Source organism: Myxocyprinus asiaticus, chromosome 2 (assembly GCF_019703515.2).
Source record: "Myxocyprinus asiaticus isolate MX2 ecotype Aquarium Trade chromosome 2, UBuf_Myxa_2, whole genome shotgun sequence".
Classification (NCBI taxonomy): Eukaryota; Metazoa; Chordata; class Actinopteri; order Cypriniformes; family Catostomidae; genus Myxocyprinus; species Myxocyprinus asiaticus.
In genome coordinates this window covers 19617570-19636947 of record NC_059345.1, presented here as the reverse complement: position 1 = coordinate 19636947, position 19378 = coordinate 19617570, and the positions used below count along the sequence as shown (strand labels likewise).

The following is a 19378-nucleotide window of genomic DNA, read 5'->3' as shown; positions in this document are numbered from 1 at the left end:
GAAATGACATAGAAAAAATCCATGCTATATCAGCAATATCACAATATCATGTAATTGTGCAGTGTACTGATCAACACGGCTGTAATTTGTAGTAGACACAAAGCTGCTGGTAATCTCCCTTCGTAAAATAGTTCTATAATTCTAAATTTACATTTAACCCTCATGTTGTGTTCCAGTCATTTTGACCCGGACAACTTTATTTTCTTATGTTTTTTTTTTTTTTACTTAATCCAATTGGAATAAAATTCCTTGCCTTTGTTCACATATGGTATCTGAAAACACACACACACACACACACACACACACACACACACAAAATTTAAGTGTTCAGGAGCATCACAATCCTTTAGATAAGCGCATATGTGGATGTGTGTTTGCACACAAAGTTCTCAGACATGTACACACACACACACAATGTTGAGTGCCCTTTTGTGCATCATCTTTCCATGTACACTCTTTCAAGATCTGCTTATCATATTATATTGTGTTTGGGCTTGTTTGAATCGGGATAGTCTGCTGTAAGTTATAATATGTCATTTTCTATGTTATATGTATATATGTTTTAGGATGTAATAAGGAAAAATGTGACAAAAAGACACTCCTGTTTATTATATCTATGTGTGTTTCTGGGAATTTCATACACTAAAACTCACTGCAGTTTGTCCTCTGAGTGAAACAAATTTGCTTATTGCATTCTACAAATTGAGACCTTTCCAACAGTATTTAACACATAGCTATCTCATCTTTTTTATGGTTTTACCAACTCTGTATATAATTGTTGTAATAACAAATTAGCAAATGATGAGAACAGTTCGTATTTGTCAGCAAATGAAAAAGCATTATTTAAGAATCAGTAGGATCAGCTATATGCATTGAAAAGTCCCTGTTTTCTGCAGGGAGTGCAGGTTTTTCTGTAAAGTCTTTAACAAATTATGGGTGTGATTCAAACTGGTCATGTGGTAAAGTTTCTATCATCCACTCTGCTGTCGATTTTATACAGAGTTATCATAACATCATGCATGTCTCGTTTTGAACAAATGCTATGTACCACAGCCTGTCTAGACACTTTTTGAAATACAACGCATGTCACAGCAATATACAAACAGTGCAAACACATTGTTAAGACACAATGTACTGTACATATTTACATTAGTATTGAATATTTGATGAAACCTCATTATTTACTGGAAGTTATGATAAACAAGATGAACCTTTATTTTATTTTTTTGTATTCAGAGCGATATTCCAAAATTCATTTCCAGGGAATGAAATATGTGTGTTTCAGATTCAGGAAACAATTAAGGTTCTGGGCTTTGTTATTTTATTAAAAGGATGCATGTTACAGTTATTACTTTAAACAAAGACTTAAACAAATTACCATATAAAATGTGTTGCATTTGGTCATTTTTAAATATATGATGATAAATGAAATTATTTATAGATCAAAGGGAGTTTTGGAAATAAACTAAAAATGTTTGCCTCCTGGAATTGATTTTCATTATATACTTTTGTGAGGACATATAGGTTCTAATCATATAAAATATACCGTGTTCTCCATTTATGTCAAATGCTTCAGTTAAATCATTGAAATGAAATAAATTCTCAATCTGAGCTATTTTGGCCATTACTAAAATAATCTAATCGATATAAATACCAAAGTAGCTTTTCTTCATATTCAGTGTTTTTAAGACCTGATGTTAGTTTTTTTTTTTTTTTTTAAATGCCACGTTGTGTAACACATTCAAAAACACTTGCCTCTGAGACTGAATATACAGATATCTAACAGCTAGAATATTATGAACACATGAAATATCAAATGTTAGATAATATATAAAAAAATAAATTCAGGGGGCCTGGGTAGCTCAGCGAGTATTGACGCTGACTACCAACCCTGGAGTCACGAGTTTGAATCCAGGGTGTGCTGAGTGACTCCAGCCAGGTCTCCTAAGCAACCAAATTGGCCCGGTTGCTAGGGAGGGTAGAGTCACATGGGGTAACCTCCTCATGGATGCGATTAGGGGTTCTCGCTCTTAATGGGGTGCGTGGTAAGTTGTGCATGGATTGCGGAGAGTAGCATGAGCCTCCACGTGCTGTGAGTCTCCGCGGTGTCATGCACAACGAGCCACGTGATAAGATGCGTGGATTGACAGTCTCAGAAGCTGAGGCAATTGAGACTCATGCGCCACCATGAGGACCTACTAAGTAGTGGTAATTGGGCATTCCAAATTAGGAGAAAAGGGGATAGATTTTTATTTTATTTATTTTTTTATTCACTACATTTTGCATATATGGGGCATTTTCACTTTTGGTGGCATTTCTGTCATCAGCCCTGATGCCGTATTCACGAAACGTTCTCAAGAAGAAAATTTCTAACTTAAGAATATTTTGTACTCCCGAAAAAATTCTTAAGAAAGTTCTTGGCTTTTTTCTTAAGATTTTTCAAATTCTCTGAAAAAATGTATTTAAAAATCTTCGTAAATAACATCTTAAACAAGTAAAACCTCACAGTTGCCTTAAATCCTAAAAGGTAAGATGTTTAATGAATTTACTGGGTTCTTTCAAATGTGACGCATTCTATCATGTTGAGTCAGAAGTTTTTTAATGTTGAAATTAGATTTTTAGACCAAAACACATTGTTTTATGTTATTTTTATTTTCAGCTTGTAAACCATGTAAATGTTATCACCAAATTCAAACAATAAATGTTGTTTTGAAGCTTCTTAATGTGGTGACCAATTATGCTTATTCAAACGGATGTGCTGCATAGCGCTCTCTCACTCTCTCTCCGCAATCATTAGAGTTCATAGAAATAAACATAAAAATTATATAATTAGAAAGCTGAGACTTCCTTTTTAACCCGCCATAGCGGAGACAGCCTCCGCCACCCTTTCCCATTTACCTGCCACCCAACATGATACAGTGGCATGCAAAAGTTTGGGCACCCCTGATCAAAATTTCTGTTGCTGTGAATAGCTAAGCGATCAAAAGATGGCCTGATTTCCAAAATATTTCAAAATAACAAAAAAGGAAAAGGGCCCGAAGTAAAAGTTTGGGCACCCTGCATGGTCAGTACTTAGTAACACCCCCTGGCAAGTATCACAGCTTGTAAAAGCTTTTTGTCTTTCAATTTTTGTTTGGGGGATTTTTGCTCATTCTTCCTTGCAAAAGGCTTCTAGTTCTGTGAGATTCTTGGGCTGTCTTGCATGCACTGCTCTTGAGGTCTATCCACAGATTTTCGATGATGTTTAGGTTGGGGGACTGTGAGGGCCATGGCAAAACCTTCAGCTTGCGCCTCTTGAGGTAGTCCATTGTGGATTTTGAGGTGTGTTTAGGATCATTATCTTGTTGTAAAAGCAATTCTCTTTTCATCTTCAGCCTTTTTACAGATGGTGTGATGTTTGCTTCCAGAATTTGCTGGTGTTTAATTTAATCCATTCTTTCCTTTACCAGTGAAATGTTCCCCTGTGCCACTGGCATCAGCACAAGCCCAAAGCATGATCGATCCACCCCCATGCTTAACAGTTGGAGAGGTGTTCTTTTCATTAAATTTGCGTGAACGTGCCTTAGGCATGCTGCATGGAGGCATGAGGACTGCAGATGTGGCCAGGGCAATAAATTGCAATGTCCGTACTGTGAGACGCCTAAGACAGTGCTACAGGGAGACAGGAAGAACAGCTGATCGTCCTCGCAGTGGCAGACCACATGTAACAACACCTGCACAGGATCAGTACATCCGAATATCACACCTGTGGGACAGGTAAAGGATGGCAACAACAACTGCCCGAGTTACGCCCGGAATGCACAATCCCTCCATCAGTGCTCAGACTGTCCGCAATAGGCTGAGAGAGGCTGGACTGAGGGCTTGTAGGCCTGTTGTAAGGCAGGTCCTTACCAGACATCACCGGCAACAATGTCGCCTATGGGCACAAACCCACCTTCGCTGGACCAGACAGGACTGGCAAAAAGTGCTCTTCACTGACGAGTCGCAGTTTTGTCTCACCAGGGATGATGATCGGACTCGCGTTTATCGTCGAAGAAATGAGCGTTACACCGAGGCCTGTACTCTAGAGCGGGATCGATTGTAGGTGGAGGGTCCGTCATGGTCTTGAGCGGTGTGTCACAGCCTCATCGGACTGAGCTTGTTGTCATTGCAGGCAATCTCATTGCTGTGCGTTACAGGGAAGACATCCTCCTCCCTCATGTGGTACCCTTCCTGCAGGCTCTTCCTGACATGACCCTGCAGCATGACAATGCCACCAGCCATACTGCTCGTTCTGTGCGTGATTTCCTGCAAGACAGGAATGTCAGTGTTCTGCCATGGCCAGCAAAGAGCCCGGATCCCAATCCCATTGAGCATGTCTGGGACCTGTTAGATCGGAGGGTGAGGGCTAGGGCCATTTCCCCCAGAAATGCCCGGGAACTTGCAAGTGCCTTGGTGGAAGAGTGGGGTAACATCTCACAGCAAGAACTGGCAAATCTGGTGCAGTCCATGAGGAGGAGATGCACTGCAGTACTTAATGCAGCTGGTGGCCACACCAGATGCTGACTGTTACTTTTGATTTTGACCCCCGCTTTGTTCAGGGACACATTATTCCATTTCTGTTAGTCACATGTCTTTTTAGGTTAATATTGTAGATACATTTATTTTTATGATTTACCAGCATTGAAGTATTGAATTTGTTGTAGGCTATTAGACAAGGCAACCCCATTAGCAGGCTGATCAGACCATTTTTAAGAAAAAAATTAAGATGTTCTTAGAAATAATTTGAGAACTTTTTAATAAATTTTCAAGAATTGCACCTAGGAACGTTCTTACAATTTATCCTAAGAATATTTTCGTGAATCCTGCCCCTGGTTACTCAAATGAAAGTTTAGCTTGTCAGAACTTGTGTAGATGCCCTATTACAATAAACCATGTCTATCTGTCACTCACATCTGCAATTAATCTCCAACCAGCCCTCTGACTCATTTTTTTATTTTTTATTTACAGGTTCTGACAGAGATGAAGTTTGATTTCCTTATGACGGTGTGCAATCACGAGCACTACATTCCTCTCAATCTGCCCATGGCGTTCGGCCGAACCAAGCTGCAAAGAGTTCAGGGTAGGTCTCTGCACACTATTACTGTGGCTGCCACCATGCCCTGGCTTTCCCATACCCTCATCCTTCCATTCATATTGCCACACCTCGATCCCAGTCTTACTTCACCACTGTAAAGGCCAATTCACACTGCCCCAACAAACTCTAATAAAAACCAACATTCTAAAATTGGCTGTTGGATTCAGAATGTTGAGAAGCGTAACTGTCATTGTCAAACTGCCCCAGCAAACACACTGACCCAACAAAACCCAACAAACGTGTTTGTTGGGGCAGAATGAATTGGCCTTAGGATGTGCTACCAGCACTGGTCATCATGTCATGTAACATAAAGCAGGGCTTGCAGCTATACACAGGTTTTTAGTTTCACGCAATAGGATTCAATGACATCTAAACTCTATATTTAATTTTGGCATGGATAAGAATCTAATTTTCACGTACACATTAGATTATAGGTGGAGTGTGTAATTTTTTCCAAATGGAATTACAAGAATAATTTTTTCAATCAGGTTTCCCAAACACTCCCATCATCTGTCATTGGTCAGAGAAACAAATACCCCACCCTAAATGCACATCACTGGTTGAGCCAGTGTTGCTATGTTGGGCTGGTCAGAATGCTCGAACAAAAAGAGAGCAATGTCAGAGGAAGTCAGTCTATGAATGGCTTATTTATAGTTGACTCTGCACGTTACATTTCGAAAGGGGATAAGTATTTAAACAAATAAAAGTTATACACATTTTAATAAGTTCATTTAAAACAACATATTCCTTGGCTGCCATGAGTTTATACATTTTGACCTTTCTAAATGAAAACTAATAAAATCCTCTAATAAAACCTTAACATGGATCACTTCTTTTGAGAAATATATTGAGGTAAAAAGTCCCACCCCAAAAACAGTTCAAATGGAGTTCTAGAGTTCGTGAAATTTAGACAAAATTGTCATTCATTCTCAAATTGAGACACATGCATTTTGTGGAATAGCATACTACCATACTACTCTTAATACATATGCAATGTACACTATATTGCCAAAAGTATTCGCTCATCTGCCTTTAGACGCATATGAACTTAAGTGACATCCCATTCCTAATCCATAGGGTTTAATATGACGTCGGCCCACCCTTTGCAGCTATAACAGCTTCAACTCTTCTGGGAAGGCTTTCCACAAGGTTTAGGAGTGTGTTTATGGGAATTTTTGACCATTCTTCCAGAAGCGCATTTGTGAGGTCAGACACTGATGTTGGACGAGAAGGCCTTGCTCGCAGTCTTCGCTATAATTCATCCCAAAAGTGCTCTATCGGGTTGAGGTCAGGACTCTGTGCAGGCCAGTCAAGTTCTTCCACACCAAACTCGCTCATCCATGTCTTTATGGACCTTGCTTTGTGCACTGGTGCGCAGTCATGTTGGAACAGGAAGGAGCCATCCCCAAACTGTTCCCACAAAGTTGGGAGCATGGAATTGTCCAAAATCTCTTGGTATGCTGAAGCATTCAGAGTTCCTTTCACTGGAACTAAGGGGCCAAGCCCAGCCATAATCCCCCCTCCACCAAAATTCACAGTTGGCACAATGCAGTCAGACAAGTACCGTTCTCCTGGCAACCACCAAACCCAGACTCGTCCATCAGATTGCCAGATGGAGAAGCGTGATTCGTCACTCCAGAGAACGCGTCTCCACTTCTCTAGAGTCCAGTGGCGGCGTGCTTTACACCACTGCATCCGACGCTTTGCATTGCACTTGGTGATGTATGGCTTGGATGCAGCTGCTCGGCCACGGAAACCCATTCCATGAAGCTCTCTACGCACTGTTCTTGAGCTAATCTGAAGGCCACATGAACTTTGGAGGTCTGTAGCGATTGACTCTGCAGAAAGTTGGCGACTTCTGCGCACTATGCGCCTCAGCATCCGCTGACCCCGCTCTGTCATTTTACGTGGCCTACCACTTCGTGGCTGAGTTGCTGTCATTCCCAATCGCTTCCACTTTGTTATAATACCACTGACAGTTGACTGTGGAATATTTAGTAGCGAGGAAATTTCACGACTGGACTTGTTGCACAGGTGGCATCCTATCACAGTACCACGCTGGAATTCACTGAGCTCCTGAGAGCGGCCCATTCTTTCACAAATGTTTGTAGAAGCAGTCTGCATGCCTAGGTGCTTCATTTTATACACCTGTGGCCATGGAAGTGATTGGAACACCTGAATTCAATTATTTGGATGGGTGAGCGAATACTTTTGGCAATATAGTGTATGTATATTGTGCACAGTATGCAAATGTTTTGTATGCAGAGATCACCCGGATGACTGGGTTAAGATATTGAGTTAAGACCTGAGTTAAGATATTTTTTGTACAAAGCTGGATTAAAAATGTAAAATATAAAAAATGAATTTTTTATTTAAAAGATATAACTGGATGGCAATCGCTGAATTAAACATGCAATATGATTAGATGATGTGACAATGCAGCATACTACTTCTTTGAAAAAATGTATCACTGCATAATGCATTCAGTTTCACATACTATTTTTAAGATATAGTTGGCAGTATATAGTAGTATTCAGTAGTAAGATAGTATTACATTCCAAACACAGCCACACAGTCTCACAGCTTCACTCCCACCACTGATGATGGCGATTCTGCATGATTGCTTCCTTTATTCATTATTTCAGATTTTATTTCGTATGCGGCGGAGTGTTTTGGCGTCGTAGGTAGGTGATGCCGACCAATGCCGATGCAAACGCACTTCTAGTCGCCAAATAATCGTCCTGATAACCCCATTAATCACCTTGCTATGCTTCTGCATCACTCATTAGTCTCTGTCTAACCCGCATCTGACATTCTAGGACAAGACCTTCGCTTTTGCTACATACTTGCTTTGCTTGGATGAAAGTATGTTTTGGAAGAGGTTTTTTTTTTTTTTGGTGATCTCACAACGAGATAAAAACAAAGAGGGCAGTCTTTCATGATGTGTGATGTTGTTTGTTGCTGTTATATTTCATTGTGTTAATGAAGTGTATCATATTTTTCTGTCATGCCCTGCCCTCAGTTGAGCTCTTTACTGTGTTAATGAATTTAGATTGGTTTGCTGCTATTGGGGATAGGCATGTTAAGTAATTTTTTAGTCAGGGAATGTAACACACATTGATTACTCAATTAATGAGGATGGCATATGTGAAATGTATATTTTGTTTTATTCAAATGTTCATCAATAATAGTTTTAAATAAGCTTACTTCAACAACCAATGCTTTTCCTTTGGGGAACAAAATAAATACATTTTCATTTACCTGGAGATTACATAGAATCCAGTTTGACTGCCCCCATTAAAGTAAAGCACATATAAAAACTCTGTGTCTGTATAAATGCTATCCTGTTTGTATTGTTTTACATCCCTCCTGGAAACAAAAAACAGCTTAAACCAATCTAAACTTGTTGGCTAGTTTTAGGTGATAGTAAGATAGTCTTAACTGGTTTAAGTTGGTCACCAAGCCTGGTGCTCAGCAGGTTTAGCTGGGAGGTTGGTGTCCCAGGCTGACTTGCTAAAAAGTGCCCACAGCAAACTGATTGGCCTGAACTGGCTGGGCAACCAACTAAAAGCAGCCAACCAATTCAGCAGGGATATTTTTAATCAGAAAAACAAGTAGTGAATATCTTCTTGTTAACAACGGGGTTTTTTTTTTTTTTTTTGTAGTGCTTTGCATTTTCATTCCACCATAAAAGCAGATCCTTATCTGATGGGATGCTGGACTATAATAAAAAACAAATATTTCAGTAAGAAACAAAATATTGCTAAACTTGGCTGCACTTTTAAGCACATACCAGCTACATCTCTCAACACCTCAGTGACAACAATACAGTGCCATCCAATGCATTTGGTTGTAATGCAAACCGAATGCAAGTTTGCAAAGGGTTGTTACTAGACCAGTTGGCGCAGCAGGATTATTCAACTTGTTGATTACTCATGCACATCTCTAATTGTTGTTGTTTTACATTGAGTAAATATGGCCATTCTGCAGTAGTAATTATTTTAAACTGAGAGCCAAAACCTTTCAGTGTGAGTATATTTATCTAAGGCTTTTATTTAGAATTGCATGAAATATTTTGCATAAAAATCCTATTGCATAAAACAAAAGGTTTTTCTGTCACTCTTTGTTTTCTATTACTCTGATGTCTGGAATGCAGTAAAGTCAGCTATCACAAAGCATCTGACAGTGTCTTTTTACTTGGATACCTTTCACTTTCATGTTGAATGTAATGCTACCCATTACACAAGGTCCAAAATTAACATAAAATTAACAAACAAGTGCCAAATGTGAGTAAAAATTGTTTTTAAGTGAAATGCTATTCGCCAGTGGCCAGTAACTATATTAGGAATTGTAAAAATGATAGGCTGGCCCTCACTGATTCAGGTCAAGTACCACATTTGATCAAATCAAATTAGCCGACCACCTACAGTAGTCACCAATTTTCCCTCTTAGTTTTTTTAGCATTGAGCAATATTTCTGTAAATTATGTTGTTGCAAGACCATCATAAGTCTCTTAATTTGCCCTTTTGCAGATCTGTGGAAGGACCCTATAAGAGCAGCAATAAAAAAATAAAAAAAAAACACTCATACACCGTACCATTTAGAAGTTTGACAGCCAGTTCTTAATTTCTTTCCTCCGTGGAACACGTGTGAAGATGTAAGGCAGAATGTTACCCTCGGTTACCATTTTATTGAAAAAAAGATGCATGAAAGTGAATGGTGACTGAGCATAATATTTCCTTTCCTGAGTAAACGATGACAGAATTTAAATTTAAAACTATTGCTTTAAAATCGCCTTTGGGAAATCAAGCATTTAGATGCCCCTCACAGACTTACAGAAAGAATAATATCTTGCCTTTTTGTTGATCATCCCACTTTTTTTGCTGCTCATTTTGCTTGAACTAAAATTAAATGTACGTAAGCCCTTTACCACAAGATGAAAAAAAAAAAAAAAACAATTATGGGATTTTTTTCGAGGTGTCTTAGTTCCATCTTGAGCCTTCCTGAGCCTGTTCTAAAAAAAAAAAAAAAAAAAAAAAAAAAGTACAAAACATTTCTCAAAAAAAAACAACAACAACAACAACAAAACAAAACAAAAAAAAACTCCAGGGAACACACTTTTTTTTCTTGCTAGCTAACAATTAGCATGTTGTATCAACTTCGGCCACCAGATGCTACTATCAGTATTATCATTTCTTAAATTGTGCATCCTATTTTCCTCCTCCGTCTTCAAACATGTGACCCAGGAAAACGATCGAAGTCTGCCATCATGAGGGACGTAGGACCGAGGACGCTTGAGCGAGGAAACACAGGAGCTTCCTATGTGGAAGACTTTTTGGTCGAAGCATCTGACGCACGCATAAATTCTCCTCCCATTTCTTCACATCTGACACCAGAGTTTTAATTAATGTTTCACCTTTTCGGTTTAAATAAACCATAATTGTCACATACTTTAGCAGTGCATCTTGAGTAATTAGGGTTTATTATGAAAATATAAATTAATCAAGTTTCAACAATATAATGACAAGCGCTCCAAGGTACTACAGCTGTAACCTGAGGTATATTCATTTTATTGTGGGATTTCATGTATTAGAAGACACTCTGGCTGTGTCTTGTTTCGAAGGCTGCGTGCTAGGTAGGACGCGTCCTTTGAAGGCTGCAGTATACCGAGTGTCCTCCTTTAAACAAGCCTCGTTTAAACGAGACGGCCTTCGCAGGACAAACGGAACGTAACATGGTTGCTATGACAGCACGCCACACTTCAACAAGCGCGAGCGCTTTGAGTGAGAAGGGAACAAAGGCCCTTTTAAAAGGGAATGTATGAGGTACATTTTAGGAGAGTTATAATGATGTAAAGAGAAAAGAAAATAGATTTTACAGGTGTACTTTTAGTCTAATACTTTATTTTAATTATATATGAATATAATTATACATATTATATACTCTGCACCCATCTACTGAGGTACTTCAACTTGGGAATTAACATTCCTTGGGTTTGAACATCATATTTACGGGCAAATTGGCTTTTTTTTTTTTTTTTAGACATTTCCGTTGAAGCAAAGAATTGTGGCTTATGAGTGCCCACGAAGGATACACCTCATGCATCCTCCGAATTCCAGTGAATGTAGGCTGCATTCGAAGTGTCCTACTCGCTTTTCTGAAACGAGACAGCCTCGATGACGTATGCGGCCGACAAACGCGACATCCGGAGGACGCAGCCTTCCAAACGAGACACAGCTTCTGACATAGTTTTTTCCCCTTAATTAAGATTTGCAAAACAATCTTGTTATTGTATTATACTATAACTATACATTTCTCATGTGTTGCCTCTTGAGAAAATAATAATAATAAAAAAAACATTCAGAGAAAAAAAAATGTAAGAGAAATTGTTTATAGAAAAACATTTTCAGATAATGGTTTTCAGAGAAATAAAATGTCAAAGAAAAAAATTTTAGAGGGAAAAAAATCTGATTTGTTTTTTACATAAACTATTTGAACATTTCAATCAGACAAAAAAATAAAAATTTTTTTTGAATTAAATACAGCCACCAGTTTGTCCTATGTAGGGTTGCAGGTAGTGCTGGAGCCTATCCCAGCTGTCTCGGGCCAAAGGCAGGGAAACACCCTGGACAGGTGGCCAGTCCATCACAGGGCCTTTGAATGAAATGTATATTATTATTATTATTATTATTATTATTATAAATTGCATTAATTCTTAGAGTATTGCCTGGTTTAGAGCCATATGTCTTCTCCAGAACTCAATGTGGTGACATATGTGGAATATTCCTTACAATTAGACACCAATATGAAGGTAAATTAGTGCCTAAAAGATTTTCATGTGTAGAGTAAAATTTGTAAATAAAGTTACAAAGGTGATAGAAAACAAATCTTACTCTATGCTTGCAAATCTTTTAGGCACTAATTTACCTTCATACACCAAAAACAAAAATATAAGGAACAAATTTGTTTTAGTTCGTCCCGTTTTTTTGACAGGTGTGGTTTTATCGAGAAACAAAGACTAGCTAGTATATATGATGTTGCAGGTCCCAATTACAGTACCTGCACATATTTTTCACCAATATGCAAGGAATAAAACAACTAAATAATTCAACTGTCATAGGGACAAAAATATCATTTTTAAATAAAAGTAATGCAAATGGCCGGGAAAAAATATTTATGGCTAATCTCAATTCACACACCAATTGGCAGGTGTGGAAAAAAGTTAATTTTGGACCATGTCTGTATAAATGCATCTTTTTAAAAGCAGTACATCATTAAGAGATGCATGAAAAACCGTGTTGCCTGTTAAGCTATCAAAAGGCCACAAAGCTTGTGGTATTGTGGTATTTTCTCATAAAGAATGTGATGTAAAACATTACTTGTAGTATCTTCAACTGAAAATGTCATTGAACTTGAATTGATTTATTTCAGATCAGAGTCTGGAATACAGTCTAACTGAGGACTACTGTAAGAACCATTTCCTGGTGGGTCTGCTGCTGCGAGAGGTAGCCGATGGACTCCAGGGCTGTCCAGAAATCAGGCAACTGGCTGTGGCTGCACTAAAGAACCTAATGATCAAACACGCCATGGACGAAAGGTACAACGCTTTTAAGGTGAGTTGAGAAACTCTGCAAACAAATTTATGATTTTGGAAAGGGAAAATCACTTAACCTACTTCTTGTTTGGCAAGTCCCTTTTGCTGATGAGGGCATGTCTTTAACCTTTTTCACCACCAGACTGCATATGGCCGCCTTCATTTGTAAGTAAATAGACAGCTGGGAATGTCATTACTGAGAATGACAAATTACTGTTTATTTCTCAAAGGTTGCTTGTGTACCAGTTGCCGAGGTCTCTAGCAGTCTTTTGTTGGCCACTTTAAAAAAAAAAAAAAAAAAAAAAAAAAAACGTATGTGTGCTCATATATTCTCATACTTGTACGGGCTTAGGGAGCCTTCCAAACCCCAAACCCTAGGTTTTAGTTTTTAGTTAAAGACATTTTTAAGAGTAATACAGTCACATTCTAGCTATTTAAAAATATCTTACTGTTTTAGATATTGAGTTTTTTTTATTGATTCATACATTAAACAAAGAAAAGCAAAAAATATATACACAGAATCAATATTTAACCACCACTATTACCCCTCCCCCTCCCGATCCCCAACCCCACCCTGACCCCCAACAAACATTCGAGCATATACACATACACACACACACACACACACACACACACACACAAATATACAATAATCAAACACATTAACAACTACACCTCTCTCTCCACTGCCCCTCCAAAAATGCCAAATATTTGCCCCATTTCTTTTTATTAGGTATTACGTTTCAGCACATAACATGCCCTGTATATTCTGTGCTACATTATGCTGTCTTTTCAAAGTGATCGGACTTGTGATTTTCACAAGTGGACAATAAAATGGAATACAAACTATATCTAGGGCCTAGAATAACACAGAGACTTAGGGGTGGGCAACCACTCCGAAGACCTAAGCAATGCCCTAGCAACCACTCAGAACTTCCTAGCAACTGCAAAGCAATGGTCTTACAACTCAGAACACCATAGAAACCGCATAGCAACACCCTGGCTACCACCCACAACACTCTAGCATAGTGGCAGCAATTTTTGCATGGCAAGTATCACTCTAAAATTGAGTTTGAGATGTTTTTTTAAAACCGCACAATGTCATCATTGTGCGGTTTGATAAAAACATTATTGTAGATTATGCCTAAACAGCATGAATATAATGCCAATATTAGTTAACTATGTGCAGTACAAGTCATGGGTTAAATGAGTAAACTGAGTAAATGTTGGTGGCCAATAGTAAACATCAGTGGTTTCGTTTAGATTACATCAATGCATGAGCAGGTTGACATTATTAAAATTTTTGTACTTTTGCATTTTATCTTTATGGAGGGTGGCATACAACAAAGCGAAAAAACCTCGAACGTTGTCTTTGCCGTTGTCACCATAGCAAAAAACAGATGCACACTGTGCGTGCTATCACCTCAGACTGTGCTCTGTTGTCTGTTATGCAAATGCTTTGTTTTATTCGATATGACCAGATGTAAGTTCCAGTTCGTTGGCACAGCTCACTAGCTCTTGCTATGATCAGGTTTCTTATTAACTCACTATGATCGTGTATGATTACACATGATAACTGCAAAAATATTTTCATCTTGACATTGTGAGAGAGATACTACTAGTGCCAGAACCTGTGTAACTGGAATTATGGGGAAATTTCTAGTACACTGTGAAAAACAGAAGCTGACATTATTTGTTTTTATAAAGGGAGTGCATCTCAATCAGCTCCCTAGTTCACTAATCAGGGAGTCACATTCTTCAAATTACTCCAATGTGCTGAAACGTTCGCTCCCTAAAAAAATATTTTTTCATGTCTTCTTAAGCCGAACAAGTCGTTAGAAGATGAGCACAAGTGTAAATGTATGACTTATTTTCTATTTAATAGAGATTTTGTTTGTAATATGCATGAAATGGAAACAGTCTCTTTCATAATATCATAATAGCATTGTACTTTTTAATATCTACAATGAAAAATCACGATAGTGTCTTTTATACGTTGATGTTGTTGATTAATACCAGCTGCGTTTTAATGCACTAACTTGTAGTCGTGTCACAGGTAATTGAATCATCCATGTCCCAGTGTTCAGTGGATCAACACCCTTGCTAGTGCCCAAATTTGTATTCACGGTATAATGATTCACGGCACAGGGAGCTAGGGAGTGAGATGAGACACAGCAAGGGTTTTAACACAGTAGTTCTGAGACTTAACTAAAAGATCAAACTGTAGGGTCAGTCCATGTCAAATCAGATAGGGCTGCTGCTGTGCCGACTTTGTTCATAGCTTACGTATTTGTTGGTGGTGTCCTAAATCTAAGGTGAAATATTTCTTGCCAATTTACCATTTTCATATTTTTTCAGCACCCTGAAGTATTTATTGTTTCTAGGCCAAAAAAAGTCTTATCTGAAGCCATGTTTAGGGTACACAAAAATAAAATAAAAAAATTGTAAGTAAACAGCAGAAACAAATTAAGTACTTTCTACATTGAATAAGTTAGTTTAAGCACGAACTTGAAAATATTAAGTAAATTCTACATTTGTACTCAGTTCAAATGTAAAAATTAATGCTCTGGCATATATATATATATATATATATATATATATATATATATATATATATATATATATATATATACACACACAGTACTGTATAATGAAATAAATAGTTTTCATTTATCACTTAATGTCATACAAAGTCCAGTAAACATAAAAAAAGCTACATCAATATTTGGTGTGACCACGTTTGCCTTTAAAACAGCACCAGTTCTCCTTGGTAAACCTGGACACAGTTTTTCTTGGTTGTTGGCATATAGGATGTACCAGGCTTCTTGGAGAATTCACCACTATTCTTCAATCTATTTAGTCTCAGTTGCTTCTGTCTCTTTATGCAATCCCAGACTGACTCAGTGTTCAGTACGGGGCTTTGCGGGGGCCATGACATCTGTTGCAGGGCTCCATGTTCTTCTATTCTAATCTTTTCTATTTGTAAAAGTAATGTTTGGGAGTCTAACATTTATATTGCCTATTGACACACTAAAGCTGAATATATAAATAACCATCTTAAGACAAATGCTTTTGTGAAACATCTTATGTGTCTAAGACTTTTGCACAGTAATGTATGTATGTGTGTGTGTGTGTGTGTGTGTGTGTGTGTGTTGTGTGTATATATATATATATATATATATATATATATATATATATATATATATATAAATGTTATAATATATAAATATTATTTATAGTGATGTCAGTCGATTACATTTTTTTAATCGCGATTAATTGCATAATTTTCTTGTAGTTAGTTGCGATTAATCACAGATTTTTAAAGTGCTGAAATTTAAAACTATATATAGTGTAAAAATTTATTAATTTCCATTTTAGGAAAGAAAACAAATCAATATGTAGCAATATAATGCTTTATTGAAAAATTTTAAACAATGCCTTCCACAATATAAACATAGAAATGCACCAAAATAGCACCAATTCAAGGAACATTAAACATTTCCCGAAGTCTAAGTGGGAGTTTGACTAATTGAAAGAACTAGTCTCCCCATAGGTTGCATATTCATTGCAATGGGCATTAAATCTCTTAAACCTCCACAATATTAATCTGCCGGTAGACTGTGGCTATCCACTTTCTTACAGCAGTCATGAAGCTGCATTCATTATTCATGTTAAAGCGTCAACGCCAGTGTCGAGGGCTGCTTTGTACTAACCATGCGCCTTACATAGTCTTAAAATGCTTGATTTCTATCACAAGTCCCAACTGGGCTTGTTTTGAACATCAAATAGGGCTAAGAGCTCCTTTCTCCATCATTTTATCACTGACAGGGAAGCGCTGTCAGAGATTCTTTTATTTATCGAGATAACAGCCTCAATGGCTCTCATTGGAGCGAGCATAATAGTCAACTAGCATGTTATGACAGTACCACCCATAGAATGCCTACCGGAACGCAGCGTTATGCTGTTTTATGTAAAGCTTGCAGGCTCAATTTGGTAGAAGGGCTCTGGCACTGTTATGTGTCTGTTTGTGGTGTGTGCATCAGTGTAGTGACTCCAGGCAGACACATCACAAAGGTTCTGCCCTTCACACCAGTGTTAATGCTGTATTAATGTGTTAATCGCGATTAAGAAAAATGTACGAGTTAAACTTTTTTAATTAATCTCATTCGTTAACGCATTTTTTCTGACAGTCCTAATTAATTATGATTGTTTGTTATCTACACAATGTGTCATCATGGATCAATTCTATAGTGGAAAATCTTGTTATATTTATTTGCTAATCTGAGTAAATTTCAATGGTAAATGAAATAAGTACATTTTACTTAACTTTTCGAAGCTGGTGTTCCCAGAATCACTGGGCTTGAATAAGTAATGAGCTTGCATGGTTTCAGTGCTACATTTCTTAAGTACAAACAAAGAGTGAGTAAAGTTTACTTGAAATAGAGTATTGCAAAGTAAACTTTACTTGAGAATTTCTATTTAAAGCCACCAAGAACTGTGTGTAGCCTTTACTTGAAAATATGTTCTGTTAAATTTTCTAACAGTTTCTGTGTGGAAATTGTTTCCAAGGTTATTTTTAAGTAACCTCTACTCCATTTTTTTTTCTTCAGTGTATAATATCTCAAGAATTATGATTGCTGGCCTCATATAAATTGGTAGATACATAGACAAACTTGTTTCCTTTAAGTCCAAATGGTTCAAAGTCTCCTCAGTGTACAAATAATTGCATAATTGAACAATTTCTTGATGTGGGTGGTATTGCAGCCTCAATTACACCAAGAATACTAATAAATGTGTTTTGATCTTAAAACATAAGCTTTGTCCCTATGTAACGGGTAAAGGATGAGCAAGGAGGAGATGGGAACCAACAGAACAATCAACATAACTTTAATTACATAAATGAGCGGCCGCGTGTGTCTCTCTCAAACTGGCTTCCCCAGCTCCTCTTTATCCCTCTCCCGCTGATTGGGCTGATTCATCACCGGGCGTCTATCTTTACGGCCCACCACGCCATCCTCCTCATCACACTCCTCCGCCGCCCGATTCCTGGAGGGGAGGTGTTGCCCTTCCGGCCGTCCTACTGCCAGCAGGTCTTCCCCGCCTCTCTGGAGCCATGGAAGAGATGAGGGGAGGAAGAGGGGAGAGGGAAAGAGCAAGGGGGAGAGACAGAGAGAAAGAGGAGCGAGAGAGAGAAAACCTCACACGGCGGTCCCCGGACATGCCGTCGCCTGGTCCACTCCTCCACCCTCTGGCGGACAACAGCCACTCCTCCCCTGGCAGATGGCTGTGAGCCCTCCGACCCCTGGCGGATGGTAACTGCTTCTCCGCTTCCTGGCGGACGGCTGTGAGTCCTCTGGCACCTGGCAGATGGTAACTGCTTCTCCACTTCCCGGCAGACGGCAGTGGCGAGAACTCAACAACAGCACATCCCTCCTCCTTCCCGGGTTTCGGCACCAATGTAATGGGTAAACGAACAGGCAAGGAGGAGGCAGGAACCGGCTGAACTGTCAACATAAAGGTTTAATGATATAAATGAACTTAAAACAACATAAAACATAAACGAACAGACACAGCGGCCACGTGTGTCTCTCTCTCTCTCGAACTGGCATCCCCGGCTCCTCTTTATCCCTCTCCTGCTGATTGGGCTGATTCAGCGCTGGGCGTCCATCGTTACGGCCCAGCCACACCCTCCTCCTCATCACACTGTACAAGGAGGTACAGTGTGACGAAAAGCTGTACTCATTCGTAATGAACTTACAATGCCTTCTATTGTGTTCCATTCATTTGGATACAATGTGTCATCATAATAAGTGATTTATCTTTCACCTCATGACAGAACCAGCAGGCTCGCATCTGTCTGCTCTACCTGCCACTGTTCGAGCTGTTGTACCAGAACCTCAGTCAGATGAACAGCCCCAGGCAACTCGTCAGAAATGGCCTCGGCTTTATGGTAAACACCCATATCTCAATTAGTCAATCTTTGTCACTTCTATTTAGAAAATCAGTTTTTTTTATAAAATATTGCTCAGTGTGTTGATGAATTGAAACATTTGCTGAATGTCTATCCAAACAAAGAAAATGTTGGGGTTAAGAATATATTAACAGAAACACAATAATGCAATGATCTTGTTCAGAAATATACACCTACATCTCTGACTTTAGTGTGGAAATCAACTTGACTTTCAAACATCCGACCGATTTCAGTCTTGGAAATAGACTATTATGTATAATGTTACTTTTACAGTAGCTGTATAAAGGGTTTCCATGGCAATGAAAAACCTGGAAATATCTGTGTTTTCCAGGAAATTGTTAAAGGTCATGTAATTTCTATAACGAATATACAGATTTTTAGTTATGCTTTGCTCATCGGTTGTTTCATCAGCTAGACATTGCTCATGTGTTGCTTATGTAGATTAAAATTAGCTTGCAAGCCATAGTGATGTCCAATTTGTGAGCAAATGAATAGGTCTGAGTTAAAATTATCTCTAAAAATCATTATTCATTAGTCACAAATGACTGGAAAGGTCATGGAAAAATCATGAAAATCAGCAATAATAAATCTTTAAAAACTGCGTTAGAGATTAGACAAGGACAAGTTATTTCCTTCCTTTGTTTAGCTATTTTCTCTTGATGATGTGTGTTGTGTTCTGTATGTACCATTTTGGATT

General features: G+C 38.3%; 1 protein-coding gene across 4 annotated transcripts in view; it reads left to right on the top strand.

Annotated features, from left to right (window-relative positions):
• Positions 1 to 19378, top strand: part of LOC127413033 (dedicator of cytokinesis protein 11-like) — a 122463-nt gene that overhangs the window by 60746 nt on the left and 42339 nt on the right. For 2 of the 4 annotated variants that reach the window (XM_051649851.1, XM_051649832.1), the window contains 4 exons: positions 4990 to 5101; positions 7762 to 7800; positions 12548 to 12729; positions 18547 to 18660. In XM_051649851.1, the coding sequence (XP_051505811.1) occupies positions 4990 to 5101; positions 7762 to 7800; positions 12548 to 12729; positions 18547 to 18660 (447 nt within the window). The remainder of the gene's footprint in view (positions 1 to 4989; positions 5102 to 7761; positions 7801 to 12547; positions 12730 to 18546; positions 18661 to 19378) is intronic. The other 2 variants (XM_051649861.1, XM_051649841.1) reach the window with 1 other exon arrangement.